Source organism: Trichechus manatus, unplaced genomic scaffold (genome assembly GCF_000243295.1).
Source record: "Trichechus manatus latirostris isolate Lorelei unplaced genomic scaffold, TriManLat1.0 scaffold00085, whole genome shotgun sequence".
Classification (NCBI taxonomy): domain Eukaryota; kingdom Metazoa; phylum Chordata; class Mammalia; order Sirenia; family Trichechidae; genus Trichechus; species Trichechus manatus.
In genome coordinates this window covers 9,310,794-9,332,693 of record NW_004444021.1, presented here as the reverse complement: position 1 = coordinate 9,332,693, position 21,900 = coordinate 9,310,794, and the positions used below count along the sequence as shown (strand labels likewise).

At 39.3% G+C, this 21,900-nt stretch overlaps 1 protein-coding gene across 5 annotated transcripts; it reads left to right on the top strand.

Moving 5' to 3' along the window:
- Positions 1-1,002: 1,002 nt before the first annotated feature.
- SRI (sorcin) lies at positions 1,003-21,829 on the top strand. 5 transcript variants are annotated; one of them, XM_004381501.3, is made up of 9 exons: positions 1,003-1,100; positions 2,084-2,167; positions 4,220-4,289; positions 10,513-10,556; positions 11,357-11,504; positions 11,743-11,856; positions 13,048-13,106; positions 15,104-19,709; positions 20,539-21,829. In XM_004381501.3, exons 1-8 carry the CDS (start codon positions 1,050-1,052, stop codon positions 15,128-15,130), a joined length of 597 nt encoding a protein of 198 aa, XP_004381558.1. In that variant the 5' UTR covers positions 1,003-1,049; the 3' UTR covers positions 15,131-19,709; positions 20,539-21,829. The 5 variants fall into 5 exon arrangements, with proteins under 5 accessions (XP_004381558.1, XP_023591847.1, XP_023591845.1 ...); XM_023736079.1 differs by having other exon boundaries at positions 15,104-19,743; positions 20,624-21,829; XM_023736077.1 differs by having other exon boundaries at positions 15,104-19,743.
- Positions 21,830-21,900: the final 71 nt, after the last annotated feature.

Here is a 21,900-nt window from a genome sequence, read left to right as displayed (position 1 = left end):
CAGGTGAAGTATCGGATCTTTCACCTTCCTGAATATTTTCCAGCACGCTTTTGCTTTGCTCTAAATTTTTCTTGTACAGGAAGCTGTTGAGTAATTTTGGGGGAAAGGGTTTGTTTTGTCTGAGTAATCCACATAATTCAAACAATTTCTTTCCGTAAGAACGATCTGGACTAGGTTGTCCTGCCCAGTAAAATAAATTCTGTCCCTCCTAGGCCATATCTGAGCAGCGCCCAGGTTAACAAGGGATGACAATGTCTCCTGGCAACGAAACACACCGTTGTTTGTCAGTGATGTGTGCAACCACAAGCCTAACGCCCCTTGCACACAGTTCCTGAAGTTTATCCCTGTTTTCCAAGGGCACTTTCATATTTTGATCTTCACGGACATGTGTCTAAGAGTTGCCCTAACGCAATTCATACCTCTCTCGCAATACAGCACTCTGCTTAGAGCTGGCGGCACCGTCCAATAAAGTTGTTTAAAATAAAAAACGTGACAGAGAATAGCAAAATAGGAAAGAGGAAAAAAAAAAATTCTGTGGCACTGTACTATATTGAAGGAGCCCTGGTGGTGCAGTGGTTAAGGCGCTCGGCTAACAGAAAAGTTGGCGGTTTGAACCCACCAGCCTGCTCCGTGGGAGAAAGATGTGGCTGTCAGCCTCCATAAAGATTTCCAGCCTTGGAAACCCTATGGGGCAGTGTTTTCGGTCCTACAGGGTGGCTGTGAGTTGGAGAGGGCAATGGGTTTATGGGTTTGGGTACTGTACTGGTGTTGCAACGCCACATTAGTTTCAAAGGGAGGAAGGTACCTGTTGGGAATAGCATCACAGATCGCTGGTCACCACCGGACCTCCGTTTATGTAGATCTTGGTACAAAACCCCACACAGACAGGCAAGTGGGCAAGCAACAGGAGCCCCAACCTAACCGGAGCGGATGCGGCTGCAAACGCGCGTCCCCCGCAGGACACGTGACGCGCCCGGGGGCGGACCCACGCGCTGGGCGGGCGGCCGAGCAGGCTGGGTGCTGGGCGCGGCGGTGGCGCAGTCGGCACCATGGCCTACCCAGGGCACCCTGGCGCCGGCGGCGGCTTCTACCCAGGCGGGGTAAGTGCTGCCCGCGCAGGCTCGCTGCCCGGGCGTGATCCCTGGGCTACGCGGTGCCGAGAGGCCACACTTGGCGACCCCGCGGCCGGCGCAAAGTTGCTGCTGGGCCGCTCCCCCGGCGCCGCTGGCTCCCGGCTGCTCCCTCGCCCCAGGCCCTTGCGGGTCGCGTTTTTCGTTTCTCTCTCTCTGTCTCTCTCGGATTCCCTCGGTTCTCCTCCTCCCAAGTGGCTCAGTGGGATGAGGGCGCGGGTGGATTGAGACCCAGGAAATTCACTGTGTGGCTCTCCGACTATGCGGCGTGAAACTGCAAATTGGGTGTTGGTTTCCTCCCCCCTCCTGCTGTGTTTTCCCTGAAAACAACAGCCATTTTAACCTAGAATGGTCCAAAGAGCCACTTCCCTTTAAACGAAAGTGAGAAGAAAAAAAAAAGTGGGAGAAAGTCCTCCGGTAGAAGGCCGCCTCGCCCGGCGTCTGGGATGCGAGAGGTCGTGGGAGCTGTTTCCAAGAGAGTGTCAGGATGCTGCCTGGAAACAGCCCAGCCGAGGCATCTTACTCCTCCCTCACTAGGCTACGTCTGTCACAGTATTTTACCAACTCCAGCCTTAAATGGTTCTTAGAACCTTTTTAAAGTGCTGTACAAATATATAAAAAATAATTCCGAGCCCTGCCCTTGAGTTGCTTGCCTGGGTTGTATTCATCTCAGTAACCTGCAGGTTAAGGGGTTTTTAAAGTTGCTCCACTTACGCAGATGTCACTTTCATGACAACTTATTTTGGTTCAAGTTGTTGGTTTTTAAGTTATAATGGGGGTGAAATGAAAGAAAGGGGTAGGGTAATTGCAGTTAGAATGTGTTCGGTCCGGGGGAGGGGGGGAGGTAACGATGTGAAGAGTGCGCAGTTGCCTGGGTTTGCACAAAGGCACTCAGTGATGAATGAATACAACGATTCAGCAGTATGATACCTAAATTGTTTTCTGTTTCACAGTATGGAGGGGCTCCCGGAGGGCCTGCGTTTCCCGGACAAACTCAGGATCCGCTGTACAGTTACTTTGCTGCTGTAGCTGGACAGGTTAGCTCTTCCCTCTAATATTAAACAATCAGATTCTACATTTGTATTCCCTTTTGTTATAGTGGTGCAGAAAAATGAATTTACTTTTGGAAACGAATCCCTTTGCTTTTGCAAAAGAGAGAAAGAAGAAAGTTTACAGAAAGAAAATTCACTTCGGAATATTCAAAACAAAATGTGGCATCCTATTTATGTTGGTTCAGTTCCAAACTATACTCGTGATTGAATGAGGGTCAGTTTATATAGGGGATTATAAATATACTGTGAGTATCTGCAGGGTAGAAGTTTTTAATAATAATTTTCAAGGTGCAGGGTGGTTGCAAGAGAAGAAATTCAAGATCTGGTGAACATAAACTCCTGTTTGTACACCTTAAAGAAATATGTTAGTAATTATGTAGCGAGATTCTGATGGATACTTTCTTTGGGTTGAATTTGATTGTTAATCAATTCCTCTGTTAGGAAATAGGTAAAAACCCACCAGCTTCTAAATAAGAAATTTACTACTCTTTCCTACTATCAGGAAGTTAATCTTGTGAACAGTTTAGTTTCTTTTTGATGCAGATGCTTTTGCTAGATCAGCTCTTCTATGTCCTTGTTTGGCGTTGTGGCCTGTTAACCTATAGAGAGAATTAGGGTCAGCTCCCCAAGATCTTTCACTTCTGTACCTTCTGAGTTGCATGACAAAAGAATCAACACATGCTGGCTTACCTTGAGAGAGGATACTGTCTCTAGCTCATGAGGTCACTGTGTATATAACTCAGACATTAGGATGTTTGTCCTTGTAAATCCAGCTTAGTTTTGTTATGATCAAAAGCTAGAAATAAGATCTTAATGTGAATGTGCCACAGACTATTATGGGATAAAAACCTAAGACCACCTTTTAAAATAGCACCCTAAGAAACACAGTTTGAGAAATTGAATGGAAAATTGAAGAGCTTCTCCTTAAGTATCTGCTTTATCGGTTAATGATCTGTATCTTTGAAACCACAAGACACAGCAACCTCAAGCCTAGCATTCTTAGATTGCCAATGCCTGCAGCTTGTAAGTGACCCTACCTGCTTAGCTTTCAGCAGCCCTGGCCTATATTCAGCATATCCATTGTCTTTCAAATTATTGATCCTACTCCTGCACTTATGACTTATAATACCCATGCACTTGAGGATTTAGGTGTTTTATTTTGAAATCCCTAAAAAATGGCATATATCTAGTTCAGCCAGTGAGTGGGCATTGGGAACCTGTACCTTCCAGATATAATTGGGTTGGTGTGAAAAAACCATTCCCCAAATCACAAGAAAAGGTGACCAAGGCATCCTCTATCCATGTGAACTAAGCTTCTTATTTACTGATGTCAGTTGTCTACCCCTCAAAAGACAAAACAAACACACACACAAAAAACCTTTACTAGAAAGACTGGAATAAGATTTTTAAGCACTTAATGAAAATTTTAATTTAAAATGCTTATTAGCTTTGGCAGTTTCCCAGCTCAGACTGAAAGATGAATAGTTGCCAAGACAGAAACCAGTTTTATTCATACATTAAAAAATACCATGTATCAATGGAAGAAACTTTGAATTCACCTCAGTTTTTTTCTTCTTTTTTTTTAAATTAGAAGAAGAACCTTTGCTTGAAACTATTGCCAAATCTAATTCAAGAATTTGGTTAGGGAAATGTTGAAAAGGTATTTGTAATACTGACGTACAGAAGTAAACAACATTCAGACTTGGTCAGTTTTTGTTTTGTAATTATTTACAGTATAGCCTGAAATTGAATACCTGCTTTACTTAGGGATTGGGAACTATATTATGTCCCAAATTATCCATTTGTGGAAGAGGGCTTAATAATTTGATAACTGCCTTTCATCATTAAATTATTTTTGGAAGCAGAGTGAGGAAAGAATGCCCACTTTTGAAAGACATTCCTTAAAAAATCTCATTATGAGTGATGATACTCATTTCTTTGGTATTATTGTTGCATTGAATACTGAAGGCAATCAAAGAATCAGTAAGTACAAATCACTATTGTGATTCCTCTTCCTATTTTTTCTCCCCCCAAAAGGATGGGCAAATAGATGCTGATGAGTTGCAGAGATGTCTGACACAGTCAGGCATCGCTGGAGGATACAAACGTAAGTTAACAGTCACAGAATTTCTCTAAAAGTACTCTGGTATTTCATAGTTTAGCTGTGATTATTGCCAGCAAGAAAACAAAGCTTTTATGATCCAGCAAAGTTTAGAATTTCAAAAGCTAAATTAGGTTTATTATTTCACAATATCAATTTGAAAACAATTCTTAATAAATTATCATCCCACTCTACCCACCAGTTTAATGGATTTCTTGGATTTGGGCTCCATGTGTCTGGAACTGTTCGAAGCGGTGAGACAGTTTATATGGCCTCTTCACAGAGGACAAGTTAAGGTGCTAAAATGAAATCTGCCAGGTCAGGTGTCATTAATAACAGGAACTAACATTTATTGCTCACTGTTTGCCAAGAGCTTGCTCTGCCCGAATCCTGGTGGCACTCAGGGCTTTGAGTGGCCTGTCCGCAGTCCTGGTCCTCAGTGGCTGGTTCTTGTGGTCTTCTTGAGCTCCAGGCAGGTACTGCAAGATGAGTGCTTGCATAACATCCCCCAGGTCTTTCCTCTTTAGAGAATGCGTTAAGTAGGAAGTCAAAACCCAAAACCAAACTCCTTGTCATTGGGTCGATTCCAACTCATAGTGACCATTAGGACAGAGAAGATTGCCCCATAGGGTTTCCATGGAGCAGCTGGTGGATTCAAACTGCTGACCTTTTGGTTAGCAGCCGAGCTCTTAACCACTGTGCCACCAGGGCTCTGAAGTAGGAAGTACCCTTCCTAATTTCTGAATTCTTTACACTAATTCACCTCCTTCTCCTCCTCTGTTTCCCACCTATTGACTCTGCCCTGTAGTGCAGCCTTACACCGCCTTCCTGCCATGGCTGCAGATTGGGAAATACTGCCACAGCACTGCATCCTGACTGGGGCCTTCTCAGTCATCATCCCAGACACACACCTCATGTTTTCTCTTCAGATCTTGACCATGACAAATTTCCAGGAAAGAACAGTGTCTTAGCTCAGCTGTGTTACCTGCCAACTTCTTTGCCAATTGTTAATTGAGACAGAACATCATATTGAACCCCAGTTTCATGCAAAGCTGTGAATTAAAATGCTCAAGCTAGAATCCACACTTTAGGACATACTGGAGCATTTTTTGACCGTTTTATAAGGTGTTTACCAGCTGACTCTCTTCTTGAATTCTTTGTGTTTCTCTTTTTTCACCCTTTTTGTTAGGTGGCTTCACTAGCCTATTAATACTCCCTTGTTGGGGGAATTATTACAAAAGAGGAACCTTTTGCATATGGTCCTAAACAAAAGAAGCACTTTCTAAATTAGAGATTTCTTACTTTTGTAGGCGACACATTGAAATTGTAAATTGTTAAACCTGGAACAGTTGGGCTTATGAACAAAGAAGTTCTAATAGCAGGGTTTACAGAAGTATCACAACACAGATTTACTCAGTAGTAAGAGGTGTGGCAGGTTTTAAAATCTGACTAACAAAGTGGGTTGTATATCCCTGGAGAGCAGTCCTTTTAAAAGTTTCATTTAAGAAAGCCTCTTTTAGTGAATTGGTAGGTAATATGTAAGACATGTCCTCAGTCATCAGGACCATGTGATTGTATTGATTTGCTTACTGTCGTGTAGTCCTGAATTATTTTTTCTAATACAGTAGAGGCTGTAATGAACCATATCCTGCTTTCAGGGTACCACAGTTGGTTTTGCAGTACAAAAATTATATAGCCGTTGGTCTTTTAAGCCCAGCTTCTAAAACCTAAAGACACAAATCCAAGTGTGTGTGGGGGAAAGGGAGGGGTTTAGTACTCCGCCGCAGTATCTAGGGGCCTCTTCTTAACCAGTTTAAGATAAGGTTGGTGAAGGAAGGTGTTCTAGTCTATAAGATAGTAATTCAACGTCTCTTATTTCCCTCAATTTAGTTGTTTCTCTGTGGTAAGGTTGAGAGAGAAAACTGGAGGTAGGGCTTTTCTGCTAGGTCCATTACAGTGTATAGTTCTAAGGCAATCTAGTATAGTGAACAGGGGAAAGGAGAATGAAAGTAAAGGTAAAATTATTTAAAATAACATTTGAAATTTGGAGTTATTTAAAATAGAATTAACATTAATAAAAGCTATTTATGGATTTAAAAAAATACAGTCAACAAAATTGAGCAAAGATTTTCCTCACCCAAACTAGACCTGAGTGTTCTAGGTCATTTGAACCATCTAGTGAAGTTTCCATTTGTTCACTGCAGGTCTCACTCTGTCCCCTTCAAATCCTTCTCACAAAAGATGACCAGGCTTCTGTTGTTCTTAACACACAGCTCTGACCTGTCACTCTCCTGAAAATATCTTCAGTGTCTCCTCGGTGCCCACCATAGAAAGTCTAAACAATGTAGTAGGAATTCAAGGTGTGCTGTGATCTAGCTCATCTAACCGTATTTCCTCCCACTTCCTTTTATGCTCTTTGCAAGTCAGATGAGCTGTTGCATACCCTTTGCCTGCCCTGGCCTTTCCTGCTTCTTTCTTTGCTTATGCTGGTCCCTACCTCTACTTGGCTGTCACCACATGTCTACAGCTCTCCTGTCATCTTCGGCTTGGCTTAAATGCTACCTCTGCTTTGAAGTCTTCCCTGATTCTCTTTACTAGGAAGGAGCCTTGCCTCAGTACTTTATGGTGCCTTTTTGGTGCCTCCATTATGACTTATGTCTCTCTACCTTGATTAGAGTTGCATGTGTACATGACTTCTGTTCTCTTTAGGCTGTCAGCCAGGGCAGGGACTGAGTTTGCATTTGTATCTCCAAAGTTCCTAGTATCCTAAGCCTGCCCATAGTAAGTACTTAACAGGTATTTGTTGAGTGAATGAATATGGAAAAAATTCCTAAAATGGAAAATTATAGTCCTCTACCCTTATTAGAAAAGGCCCTGCTAGTGTGGTGGTTAAGAGCTCAGCTGCTAATGAAAAGTTGGCAGTTCAAACCTACCAGCCACTCTGCTAGAGAAAAAACCTGGTGATCTGCTCCCATAAAGATTACAGCCTAGGAAACCCTATGGGGTAAATCCACTCTGTCAAATAGGGTTGTAGTGAGTCAGAATCAACTCAACGGCAGACAACAGAAACACTTATTAGGAGTCCCCAGGTGATGCAAATGACTAAGCATTAGGCTGTTAACTGAAAGGTTGGCAGTTCGAATCCACCCAGAGAAGCCTCAGAAGAAAGACTTGGTGGTCTACTTCTGAAAGATCACAGCCATTGACAACCTTTTGGAGCGTAGTTCTACTCTAAAACACATGGGACTACCACACATCAGAATTGACTTGTCGGCAACTGGTGTTTGGTTGGTTCTCCCCATAACAGTATTTTGACTTAAGTTCATACAATTCTTTTCAGTATTTGTAAAAATCAGAAGTTTTTATTTTAAAAACACATTCTTCCTTAGACTGTTTGAGAGGAGGTATATAGCTTCTTGCGCAGAGATAAGAATTCAGTCTCATCCGTTCACTCATTTATCCAGCCAGCACACATTTAATGAGCACCTACCATGTGCTCGGTGCTAGAGTGTGCAACCAAAACAGTGCCGATGGGACATTGTGAAAAGTGCCAGAATGTGTGAAGCATAGACGCTGTGGTATCACACAGGAGGTGGGTATAACCTAGGCAGGGTTCAGGAAAGATTTCCTTGCAGAATTGATATCTAAACTGACAAGAGGTGAACGTTGAGCAAAAGTGAGGCAGACCAAGAAGTGAGTGGAATGAGGGAGCTGTGTACCACACAGATAGAACTGCACATACAAAAGGCACTGAGATAAGAGAACACAGTTCAGGCAAGAACTGAGAGAAATTCACCGTGAAGATAGTATAGGGGGGTTGAAGGAAGAGTGAGAGACAAATGACTGGAGAAATAACTGTGACCTTATATGCCCTAATAAGGTGTTTGGACTTTATCCTGAGAGCAATAAAAAGCCTTTACTTGATTTTCAATAGGAGAAACCCATACCACCCCAGCTATAGGTGGGGGCATAGGTGTGGCTTGGTAAAACTGGAGTCACAAATACGGTCAGGGTGCCTTTGGAGCCATACAAGTGGGAGAAATGCTAACTGAACCAGGGAAATGACAGTGAAACTGGACATGGATGGATCCTAAGTTATTTAGAAACTGATTGAATATTGGGGGAGGTGGAGGTTTCTGGCTTGGGTAACTGGTGCCATTCATAAAATGGGAAACAGGGAAGCTGTCTGCTTCATGGCCTCTCAGAAACCTTGATCTAAGCCCAACATAACTGGCACTGTCCCCTTGAACCTGTGGTTGTCAGGTCCTGTAGTCTTTATCAGTGGTTCTTAAACTTTATCAGCATCAGCAGCACCTGGAGGGCTTGCTAACACCAGATTGCTGAACCCAGCTTTAGAGTTTCTGAGTCAGGAGGCCTGTGGTGGGACCTGAGAATCTGCATCTCTAACAAGTTTCCAGGTGATGCTGGTGCTCCTGGCCCAAGGACTACACACATTGAGAAGTGCCGCTTTAATGTGAACAGATTTCACCTGTGGATCGTGTTAAAACGAGGATTCTGATTTTGTTGGTGTAGAGTGAGGCCTGAGATTCTGCCTTTCTAACGGGCTCCAAGTGATACTGATGCTACTGATCCTGGAATGACACTCCTAGTGGAAGAGGGTCTCAACCGTGGCTGCACATCGGAATCATCTGAGAAGCTTTAAAAATTGATGCCCAGAGATTCTGATTTAATTGTTCTGAGATGCAGTTGGGTGTTAGAATCTTTAAAAGCTCCCAGAAGATTCTGCTGTGCACCCAGCGTTGAGAACCACTGGTCTAGACTAGAGGAACATCGTACCTCCACACAACTTAAAAGGTCAGAGTGAAAAATGGAGCAACTCTTTCCCAGAAGGGTAGAAAAGTGTTGCTGCCTCTTCCCACCTCAGAGAATTATATCTGCAGATCATTTGGAGATTGAAGGACCAAGACAGAAATAGTCCCTAGACTTTTATATCCAGTAACACAGGAATTTGTTAAACATGAAAAACCTATAGTTGTGCTGTTTAGAGACCTCACAGTAGTAAGAGTAAGCTCAGTGAGTTTCACTTAGCTCAGTTGGGTTTTAAATTCACTTTGGTTAGAGGGGAGAAAAATGAAGCTAGAAGGAGCTATTAAAAATGTTAGTTCTATGAGCTTCTTAACAAAGTTGCAGAATTTATATTAGCTTTGTCCATGTGACCCTTTCACTTCTGCCCTCTACCCTTACAGTTTCTTTATACCTACACAATATCTCCTCAACGTCATTGATTTCCTTTAACATGTAAGATGGGTAGGGTTCTTTATTTTTAATTTCCTGATGCTTAGGTAGATTACCAGTAGGCAATTAAGCAATGGGTATATATAGTCTAGTTTTATTGCCTAAGGGAAGTGCCCTCCAAACACATTTAAGCTGTAAGTAAACATGCTTCTGAACAATGGCCATCCCTGAATTGTTCCTTGAGAGCTCTTATTTAACAAAGAATTCTAACAAATATACTTATCTGGTTTCACATATATGCTTATTATATATGAGAAGTAAGAAGTTATAGATTGTTTGAGGTAGAAGGTCATCACTCAGTGCCTCCCATTAAAGAGAAAAAACAGGAAAACAAATGATAACACACAGAACTAGCAAAGCCAACTATTTATAGTCAGCTATGAGCAGGAACAAAGCAATTTCCCTCCCTGTGTGGTGGATATGAAACATTATGGTGAATTGAATCAATTATATTACACTGTTAAAGGCAAGATAGTGTGTGATACTTAAAAAAATATAGAACATTTTAAACATATCCAAGAGTTGACGTAATGTTATAAGTGAACTCCCGCATACCCATCACTCAGCTTCAGCAGTTATCATGTGTTGCCAATCTTGTTTTATCTCTAACCCTGTCCTTGTTTATTTTGAAGCAAATCCAAGATATCTTATTTCATCTGCAAATACTTCAGTATATATCTTTCTAAAAGATAAAAATACATTTTCCCCCCAACTTCAACACACTAATCACACCTAAAAATATTAATAGTAGTATGCAATGCTCTTTAAAGAGCTTTCTATTAAAATTGCTATAATGAAATTTGGGTTCTATATGGAAAAAAATCTGCTTTGAAGCTCCATATAATTTGGTTTCCACATAAATTGAGTAGTATATAAAGTATGTAAATAATAACATTCTTAATTAATTTGAATGGATCCAGTATAATGTGAATTTTTGAAATTAATATGATTATATTTTTTTTTGCTTTAACAGCTTTTAACCTGGAAACTTGTCGGCTTATGGTTTCAATGCTGGATGTATCCTTTACTGTTGCCTGAAGTACTTTTTTCTGACAAAAAGATTTCCTTCCTAAAGGAATTCATTTCAAAATTAATACCCAGTGAACAGAAATGACCAATGACCACTAGAGAGCTTTCTGAAATAATTAGCTTTTAAGATGTAATTTGATGTGAACAAAGGAAGGAAGCTTAGTAAATAGAGTATTAGTCATTCAAGAATTTAAGGAAGCATTGAAGTAGAGCAAGTATAGAAACAAGTAGGGAAGCTTTTTTTCTTTCGTTTAATATTAAGCATTCTGCATGAGTCACACCTGACCTTCAAGTGATGGAATTTTTCACATCACAGTTGTTAGACTCAGTTTAGCTCTGTAGCACATTTGAGGAGAGGTTAACTAGTGCTGACGCTGCAGTGCCTTCCGTCCTACCTCATTTTCCAAAAGGGAAATTCTTGGGTATGGGAGAGCTTAACAAGAGAGTGGTGGGGCCAAAGAGCACCTTAGGACAGAATGGTGGACAGCAGAACCTCAGGCACCCAGAAAGGGAGGCCCAGTTCCAGTAACAAGGCTACATTTTACATGGAGCTTATGATGAAGATGTTATTTCCTTGTAATCACATCACATAGATTATACTCTTCCCACAGTGGAAATAGGTGCTCAGAGCCTTTTCTCCATAGGCTGTTGTCTTTTTATTATACCAAGAAAAGAAAAAATTAATTTTTCCATTTTTTTTAGCAGAAAGAATATTAAATCCCCCTTATCCTTGATCTTTGATGAAGTGTTGCAAAATAAAGATGCTTTGATCCTTGATTACGGTTCAGAGAGACATGTCTGGCACAATGGGTTTCAATGAATTTAAAGAACTCTGGTCTGTGCTGAATGGCTGGAGACAACACTTCATCAGTTTTGACAGTGATAGAAGTGGAACAGTGGATCCTCAAGAATTACAGAAGGCCCTGACAACTATGGGTGGGTATCACTAACTCCAAATTGTCAGTTAACTGGTAGAAGTTTTTTTGTTTCTAAAGATAAATGTTACTTGAAGGCAGTTTCTCTATTGGGTTTGTTTTTCTGTACGTCTTAGAAATTGTGTGCATTCATAATTAAAATGAGTTCTCTGTCTTAAAAATTGTGTTTGGTTATTTTTTCAATGGTCTCCTTCATAATCCTTTTAACTTTTTTACTGGATGATTTTTCTCCCTTTCAGGATTTAGGTTGAGTCCTCAGGCTGTGAATTCAATTGCAAAGAGGTACAGCACCAATGGAAAGATCACGTTTGATGACTACATTGCCTGCTGCGTCAAACTGAGGGCTCTCACAGGTGTGTTCTATGAGGTCATGTCACTGCCATGGGCCAAGATGTCATTTTTATGACATCTCGTTTCTCAGTGCTTCTGAACTTTTATTTTCGCCCTTGTATTTTTTTTTCCCCTAACATCAGTGAATTTTTAACATTTCTGTCAAGCATATCCAAAGGAGCCCTGGTGGCATAATGGTTAAGTGCTCAGCTGCTAACCAGAAGAGCAGCACTCTGAACTCAGTGGCTCCACGGAAGAAAAGACCTAGTGATCTGCTCCTATAGAGATTACAGCCTAGGAAGCCCTAGGGGGCAGTTCTACGCTGTTATATAGGGTCACTCTGAGTCAGAATTGACTCACAGCATGCAACAACATCAAGCATATCAAACAGAATAGTTTTGTTTTTTCAGAAATTTTTTAGAATAATAAGTAATTTGCCGTTATAATGGTCTTAGCAAAATTTTACCAAAATGTTCCAGAACATAACAAGCTAATTTGTATATTTTTGATTAGATTATGAGCAATATTCTGTGATTTCTCCCTAGAATGTAAAATATTTCAGAAGAGTGAAATAACCAGTTTTAGCTCTCTTCCCTAATTCCTCCTACTGGAAAGTAATTTAAAAATGGTGGTCACGTGGTTCAGTTATACCTGAAATGAGGCTACTTCAATCATCTCTACTTAACTATTCCCTCTGTTCTTTTTCTAATGTATATTTTTTCTTGTTCATTGCTGTCTTTAGTTTTTTATTCCTTTTAGTATCTGGTTTTGTGATTCTTTACATCCTAACACTTGAGGGCAAACTTTTTATTGAAGTAGTTCTTTTTTTATTGGGCAGAGCTCAGATGGTTGGGATATTTGATCACCTGCTAGATCAGATCCATTTCCTACCTAAATAATATTGCTGTTATTAAGAAGTTTGAAATTCTGCCTTTATCACAATTAGACAATCACCTCAGAAGTCACACAGCTTTTATTCCTTCCATCTCCATATTGAAAAAAAAAAATTGGCAAACTTCTGCATATTGTAGAAGTTGTTACATATTAAACCTGTTCATATTCATATAGTTGGCATCTTTGCTTTGGTCTTTTGTTGAGATAGTCTGGTTGTACAATTTAAGTGTTATTTCAGTTTGAATCCAATGCCAAAATAATTAACTATTGTGATTTTAGAAAAGAGGTAAACTATGAGTTTTTACTGTGTTGCTTTACAGACAGCTTTCGAAGACGTGATACTGGTCAGCAAGGTGTTGTGAACTTCCCATATGATGATGTAAGTCTCAGTGAATTAAGGGCTAAGCAGGTGGATAAGATGTGCTTTGAATAGTGTGCCTTTTGAAGTTAGCCGTTAAGGACATTTTAAAGACATCAGAGCAATGAATGATTAAATCAAAGTCAGAGTGAGTTGCTGACCAAAATTTAAAACTCATTAGTAATTTTGGAAAGTCCCTAGGTGGCACAAACAGTTTGTGCTTGACTACTAATCTAAAGGTTGGTAGTTTGAACCCACCCAGCAGTACCACGGAAGAAAAGGCCTGGCGATCTTGTTAAGATTATAGCCAAAACAACCCTATGGAAGAGTTCCACTCTGTAATGCATGAGGTCACCATGAGTTGGAATCGACTCAGTGGCAACTAATAACAGTAGAATAAGTAATTTTAGTTACAGTTTTAAAGTTTTTGTTTACGTAATTTTTATTCTTTCCAAAACTGAAATACTCTAAAATTGAGAAATTTCTTGGAGGAGAAAATCAAATTAATAAATTTTATTTATTATTAGGCTTGTCCATAGTTAGACCACTGTCTAGCTGCCATTGCCTTAAAACTACCTGTGTTCAAGGTCCAGCTTATACCACTTATTAGCTGGACGACTTCGGCATGTTCCATCATTTCTCTGAGCCTGTTTGCGTAAAGAAGTTGTAGTAATAATGCCTTCCTCACTGAGCTGTTGTGGGGTTTAAATTAGAAATGTCCTTGAGAAACATCATGCACATTTACTGTCTGCTTTTGCCTTCTCTATACAAATCATCTCAGTTATTGAGAAGTTGCTTTAACAGCTCAAAGCTCTACTTTGCACACCTATATTCTTCATTGAGGACATAAGGCTCAAGCTTAAGTCTCAATGTAAAACAAGTCATTTACTGAACAGCCAGTCTAAAGGAGGTAGAATAGGGTAGACATAACCAAGTGCCATCTTTGATGCATTAGTTGGATGTACATAACTAAGGGAGATGTTTAGGTTTTTCCTCAGTTTTTTGCATAGTCATTCATTTAAAAGAGAAAAAAATCACTTTTAGACCTGAAATCACTGTGATTACTGACTATTCTAAAATGTTTCTTCATTGCAAAGTACAAAGATGCACATATTCTTGGCTTAACAGCTGCCGCAGTTAGGAGTATACTTTAAAAAGGCCCCATATGTGTGTGTAAATAAGTATATTCCTTCTGCTAGAAGATGTGTTCCTTTTAATCTACATTAACGTCTCAGTTGACAGTCTCTCACTGCTTCCAAAGATCCGGAGGCTGTGTGTACAGTGGAAAGCTTTGGCCTCAGAAGGGCCACTTAATAGATTTCTAAATCCCAGATCCTAGTTTCCTTTACTTGAAGGTAGGGATATTCAGCTTGGTCTTGTGGGAGTGCCACAGGAATTAGTGGTAACGTGGGTAAAGCACAGTGCCTCGCTGGTGTTGGGAACCTAGCAGAGTCTATTGCTGTGTGTTTAGTTGTGAAGCAAACATTTCACAGCAAATACTGGAGCCTCTAAATTTGGGTTTCTAAACTACAGGGAAGGGTCAAATGTTCTGCTTGTCTAACATATACTTGCATGCTAGGATTTATTCTAATAAAGCAGATTTTAAGGGAATAAACTGTTGAAAGGCATTCCTTTAGAGTAGTGGGGGAGTACTGTGCAGTTTGGAGGTCCCTATGTGCTATAACAGTGTAAACTCAACTGTTATTTGTATTCTTGGGTTACTGCCTTTGACCACGACCATTTCTGGAGTCTCAGATATTATTTGGAATTTAAATAATTCTTTATCCTATGGAATGAGATTGGCTTCCTATAAGAAACTTAGGTATGAGAGCTCTATTTTTTATATTAGGCTGCTTGCTTCACAAAAAACCTTTGCATCAATCACTTACTTTTATTTTAGAAATTTTTTAATTCACAATTCAAATTAGAAAACCAAGATGCAAACTGCCTAAAAATAGGACAGTGTGTATTAAGTGTTACGAGGTCTGTAATACAGCACTGACTTTTCTCTCTTTCAGTTCATTCAGTGTGTCATGAGTGTTTAAATCAAGAGGAAGCTGTATGAACGTAACCAACATTCCTCCTTTGCTCCTACTCTGCCTTCAGTAATGTGTGTAAACTTCCATCACCACTTACCCTTAACAGCTTGTTGTAAAGGTTTATTACTTTATGTACAGCTGAAGTTTTGTGTTTAGCTTTGATAATAAATTCTTTGGAATTTTAATAATATATGATCTGGACTATTACAGCATTTAGCACTTCCACAAGCCATTGTCAATCATGCCTTATTTTCTTGCTAACCCACTTTTATGCAAATTTACGTATGCAAATGATTAAGGCACATTATATATTTTTCACTGTGAGATACTAAAAACTTTACTCAGACGACAGCTGTTGTCTTCTTCCAGAGGGGCTTTTACATGGTATTTAAAGTTTTAATGTATGGAGTATTCCTATGCGCATGATTCAGACTCCCTTGGATATAAAAAGAACATCCATATGTGTGTTGACTTTAGTGAAAACTTAGTACAAGTTTTAAGGCTCACAGATACTTTGACAGCTATATAAATAGACAGGGAACTTGAGTTATTATTTTCTGCCTCTTTAAAGCTTGTTGAACAATTTGAGTGGTAAATACTGTCACCAAGTCCCTTTGTCATCTTCCATGTAGACCTTTGTTAAATATACTTAAAAATCTCTGTACAGTATGAACTTACCTATGTGGGAAAAAAATTGATAGAAAAAGACTAAGAGAATATGTGAAAATATTAATTATGATTATTTTTGGCTAATGAATTCTAGGTGACTTTAATTTCCTTTATACATTTCAGTATTTTGCAAGTTCTCTATAATGTGTATTTCCTTCTAAAATCAGATGTTAATTTTTAAAATATTAATACATCCATTTTGTTTATGCCATTTGCTCACACTTACGTTAAAAAATAGATACTGCAAAAGGACTGGAAATAGTGTACCAAAATTTTGATGTGGCTACCACTGGGAGTCAGGATCATGAATTCTTTTCTTCCTTCCTACTACTTTTCCAAAATTTCCCAAATAAGCAGGTGTGACTTTTATAATGGAAGAAATATTTTTTTTTTTTTAAAACCATGGGATTTGAAGTAAGATCTGGATTCTAATCCAGGTTGTGCCTCCCATTTAATATGTGGTCTTGCCCATTTTAGGTAATCTCAGAGCCTCAGTTTCCTCGTCTGTGAAAAGGGGATAATACCTCACGAGGAGGTTGTGAATATTAAAATTGTGTTGGCATAATGAGCTCCAACAGTGTCTCTATTTCTTAAATTTAGAACTGGTTTGGTTTGCTTTCTTTTCCAAGAAAGCTTAACAGATAAAAATGAAATTAGTCAGTTGTCTGCTTGCCCACAGAGTATCTGTCTTATTTTAGGGTACAGTATGAAGGTTATCGATCAAATAAATGATTGATTCATCATTAACCAGCAAAAATAAAATATTTTCTAAGGTTGCCACATGTCAGAATTGACTCAATGGCAACAGGTTTGGTTTGAAGTATCTTTAGCCTCATTTCACTAATATAATTATACTTTCAAATATTGCCAAAATGTATATATTCATTCAATAAATATTTATTCAACCCTAACTTATAATCGAATATATGTCAAGCAGTTGTGCCACAGCTACATATCAGAATGTGAGCCAGCCTGCTATATATTATGTGGTGAGTTTAAGTTTCATTCCAAATGTATTGTCTGCAAGGCCAAAAGGCCTTCCTTAAGCCAGAGCTATCCAAAAAAGGGCTGAAGGAGGCTCACCTTCAGCATCCTAAAACCTCGTGTTTGGTTCAAACTCACTTTCTCTGAGGAAATCATAGTTCAAGGACATGGTACTTTCCTGGCTGAGTATAAATATAGGGTGATTCTTAAGGAAGAAGGCCCTTATTGACTCATGGTTATGGGTCATGTTTGAACCATCCTGCTTTAGTAATTCCCAGTGTGTTGCATTAACTGTGGTTCTGAATACAAGGTACTATAAAACCTGTCTCTTGAAACATGCAATTAATTCAGCTTTAATTGTTGATATATCACAGCAAGTCTCCTCCACTTTAACCGTTTCTTTCTGAAAGCAAGGAGCCTAGTCTTCAGGATGTCCCTGTAGTTAGACAGTTTCCTTCCCCTTGACAAATCTGACGTATCCATCCCCTTTCTTTAATTACAGCCAAAGTCTTCATTACAAGTGTATCTCATGTTGCCTTATTTCTATTTTATGTTGGGTTCTGTGTTTCATTCATTGTACAATTCCAGCAAAGCCTCACCTACTTTGTTAAAACCATTTCTTGGTTTATTTTTTTTCTTAAAGTATCTAGCTGGATGCTTCAGTTCATCTAGTGGAATACTTCAGTTACTTGGAGAATTAATTTGTTTCCTCTAGTTGCCCCAACTCAGGATTTAACTTTATTTTGGAGATGTGCACTTCAGTTGTGTGCTTCAGAAGATTCTTGATTTATAAACTGTAACAGTTCAGGAACTTCCTTAAGAATGCAGATGCAGGAGACCTGGTGTTTCCTGGAGGCAGTTGGAGTAGATTTTTACCATGGCTGTCCTATTTAATCAATCACAGCTCTCACTCCTATTGAGCCAAGTGGAGTTTAGTCTCCAGCATGATGTTCCAAGTGGTACCACCAGTCCATGAGATGGCGTGGGAGCGAAAACATCTAAACTTCTGCTGTCTTTGAGCTAGACTCTGCTTTTGCTTAACTGTGTTTGTTACTGTTTCAGTGTTCATCTTACTGCCTAATATGTAAACAGAAATACAAGAAATGTAGGTATATACAATCACCATATTTTTAAATCTCATATTAAATGTACAAACCCGTAGCCAGTGACATTCTTCTGTTTTCCTCACATTTAAACAGTACCTTCACTACTTACAACTACTTTTTTTCCTGTGCAGACTGTGAGTTGAAGGCAAGGAAACTGCAAATACCAGGGTTATGACTGGCAGGTAAAATGGTGACTGCAAGAAGATGAAAACGCCAGGGTTGAACAGTGTTTTAGGCAGTGAGCTCATTAACATAAACTGAACCCATCAAAGACCCAATGATTTGGAGTCCAGCACAAGGGAGCATATTAAATAAGTATATATTAAATATGAGGAAAGGCAGGTGGAAAATAGAGAAGGGATCTGCCACCCAGCTGAGGAAACTGCCCAACAAATTGAATACACCCAGCTTACTAGAAGACTTGTATTTCTCATACGCGGATGGTCTCTTCTGGGGCAGTGTGGAATGGAAAAGGAAGAAATAAACCTCTAAGAGGTCCTCCACAAAGTGTCTGAAAGAGAAACAGTGGCTGGAAAACAAAACAAAACAAGGTCAGACTCGTGCATCAAAATAATGTAAATCTTTTATTGAAAGTCACTTTATTGATGTCACAATGAGAGTAACATAGAAAACCATGGTATCTTACTAGCTTCAGAAGTGAATACTAATAAAATTGTGCCAGAAATTTGAACCTCAGTTTAAAGTGACCTTTAAAAAAAAAGATGGTTTACCTACAATGTAAGAACAATTATATAACTGGAACATCCATAAAACAATTCACGCTTGCTCACGAAAGCAGTTGGTGTTTGCCAGAACCAGGTAATTTTTTAAACAGTAAGAACCTGAAGAGCAGAGTAGCAGAGAGAATGTTAACATGATGTGAATCTTAAGTATATACATGTGATTACCTGGCTTCCAGAAGTGAAACCATGCTGCTATTAACACTTCCCGAAGGGGTGGCTTCCATTCTCTGTAGCTAGGACATCACCCCTCGAAGATGACACGTGGAAGAGCACTAGCACACACACACACTGACTGACAAACTGTAATGTTCAGGTAGAACACCTTTTTGGGATGCTAGTTTTGAGGGGAATGTCTCTTCCAGCAAGTTAAAACATATATATGTATATATGCTTAGTCACTGTGAATAAATGTTTTTTGTTAAGCACTTTTGTAGTTAGTGTGAAAAAAATTTTTTCCATACGAAACAAAGGAATTGGTCATTCTTACCCATAAAAAAACTGGCTGTAGAATCACAGTTTGATTTTGTGCTGGATTTAAAAGGAAAAGTGGGGTTTCTTAATCAGGCAGTGATACACATGTATAATTTAGCATAAACTCTTGCACTATTACTGAATAAATGTATTAATTCATATCAACACTTTCTGTATTATCTGCTATAACTTAGCAAGGCTGTATTTAAAGATTTGGGGCTATTTGCATTATTATTGTAGAGCTTAACCCTGAAAACACTCATCCACAGTCTGAAATCTTATACAATAAAGAAACGAAGGCCTAAAGTAAATGTAGATAATATACATATTTTTCACATAAGAGGAAAATATTCTTTTCATAAATTCTTTGAAAACTTTGTATGTGCAATATCTTTAAAAGATTGCTTAGTCTCATATGCCTTTTTTTAAAAAAAAATACATGCATGTGTGCGTGCACATGAGCATGCACAATTTTGCCTTAGTTTTTATTTTGACTTCAAGGGTACCTAGGAAGACGAAATGATGAAGCCCTTGACCCAAAGCCTGCCAGCCTTGAAGCACCTCCCAGTGTGATACAGGTTCTTGGAACAATGCAACAGGGACACACCACAGGTGCGACCAGCCCTGCCATGGACTGGACCATGAGGTATTTGTAAAGAGCTAACGCTAGGTGAGACTGCAAAGCACACCAATCTTAGGCACCCAGCTCCTCCCCCCATTGCATCCCCAGTGGCCATCTTGTGCTCTCCCTGCTTATCTGGCTTCTGGGCTCTTCCTGTGGATCTCCATTCTGCCCCTATGCCAGGACTAAATGCCCCACCACCTCCCAAGTCTTCCTGTTTCTTCGTCCTCACATACAGGGCGCAAGAATGGGCTGGGCACCTCACAATGCAAAAAACAGACGACACTGTTTATGGAAGTCCTTAGCTCTCCAGACCAGGAGGAAACTTGCTGCACCCCAAATCAGAGTACTCTTACCCATTCAGAAAATGTCTCAGGGAAAAATAAAACTTTGAGCCTCAAATTAAGCCCTATCCCATAGAAATGTATGCCTCTTATCTGTAGAGTGAGAATGAGAAATTCATCTTGACTACATGCATTAAAAAGTATTTGAGTGGCAATTTTAGAGGAAAGCATACGGGTAGAGGAAGAAAAAAAAAAAAGTATAAAAGTTGACATTATGCTGTAAATGGGAGTCCGAGCCTTTCATGGAAAATTCATGCCAACTTACAAATGGTGAGGTGATATTTAAAATATGCTGCCTATGTGAGGTGTCCTAATCAGACTATGGCTGCAGCTGTTTTGCCTCCCTTTACTTCTGTCAGTTCCAAGCCTGATTCTCTCCCCTTCCCATATACTCTGAAAGCTACCCAGTATCTTCCCAATACCTTCCCTTTAAGTTTATGTAAAATTCAGTAAAATAAAATACTCTTTTCTTTAGGTAAGAATTTATTATCATGTGGAATAACACAAGGAAATATTTAAAACAGTAAACATATAAAGTTAAAACAACTATATGACAATAGGAAATGAAGAATGGGTGAAATGAATGAACTTGATTTTGAAACACTGGAAGAAGTGAACAGAAATATCATATTCCCTCTGGCCAAAAGGTAAAAGTAAAGAAATTTTAAAAAGGTAAAAGGTAAAGTCGCCACAAGAGATCTGGGACAATGGATATGATTAAATTATGCAAGTCTACAAGGGAATCAACAGAAAAGAATGAGAAATGTATGCCTGTTACGGAGTTCAAACATAAACAGTCCCTCTCTGGAAGTGCACAGAATATCTAATTTTATCTTTTAAGCAACTCCTTCAAATCTTATGTTCAGAAATTCTATGCTGAGGTAACCATATGTGCAAATACAATTTTAAACACTTTTTTTTTAAAGAGAAAATTTTAAAAAAAAGAAACTGTAGTGTACTTAATAAAGCACCAATTTCAAACTGAAAAATATTTTAGCATTTCAACCCTACGTTTGCTTTATTAATCAACATTTTTTAAAGGAACAGTTCTAAGGACAGGTCGTTCCTTGAAGCACTGAGTTCCTTTAAAAATACAGGAACTACAGCAAATTGAAAGCACTCGCTATGCTGCACTGTGTGATAAGCACAGGCCGCCTGTGACCTGGGATCATTCTAGCTGGGAGACTCCAGAGGAGGATGCTACTTGTTGTCTAGAGATAGAGTGTCTCAATGCAGAGACCAGTTAGTCTGCCAATCAGTTCCTTCAGGGCTCCCGGTTACCCAACACCTAGCTGTTGATGCTCTTAGTGAAAGGATGGAAATACTCCTTTAGGTCAGGATTTACTGCATGCTAATGACTATGGATAACTGGAACATCTCAGGCATCACGGCTGTCAATCTATGCACAAAAGTTTAGGAAGGGGGGAAAAGGCATAGAATGGACATAAGGGTCAAATAACTACTCTCCTATGTTTTGTATCACAGTTTTATAGTGGGTAGGTGGGTATAATGTTTCTTAATTGCATGATACAAACTGCTACTTGGCCTCAAAGTTTCTCTCCAAATTAGATATTTAAAAACAAATGATGCTTTGCTTGTATTTAGTGCCATGGGGCCATTCTCCCTGCCTCAGTGGATGAAAAAGTCACAGGTGCTTAGATTAAATACATCTAGAGCATCAACCATGAGTACACATATAGGGATTTCTTGAGAATATCCATTGAGACTCTAAACTTGTCAGAGAAATCTGCAAATGACTCTAAGAATATTTAAACATGGGAGATAGAGTGGATATCCAGAATAGAACATTAAAGTCACTACACTTTTAAAATCATAA

Bases quoted from the DNA above. Each gene is read 5' to 3' on its own strand.
- SRI (XM_023736076.1), top strand. From the start codon at position 1,050: ATGGCCTACCCAGGGCACCCTGGCGCCGGCGGCGGCTTCTACCCAGGC. The intron at 1,101-2,083 runs GTAAGTGCTGCC...TCTGTTTCACAG, and splicing joins GCGGCTTCTACCCAGGCGGG to TATGGAGGGGCTCCCGGAGG. The intron at 11,857-13,047 runs GTGTGTTCTATG...GTTGCTTTACAG, and splicing joins CAAACTGAGGGCTCTCACAG to ACAGCTTTCGAAGACGTGAT.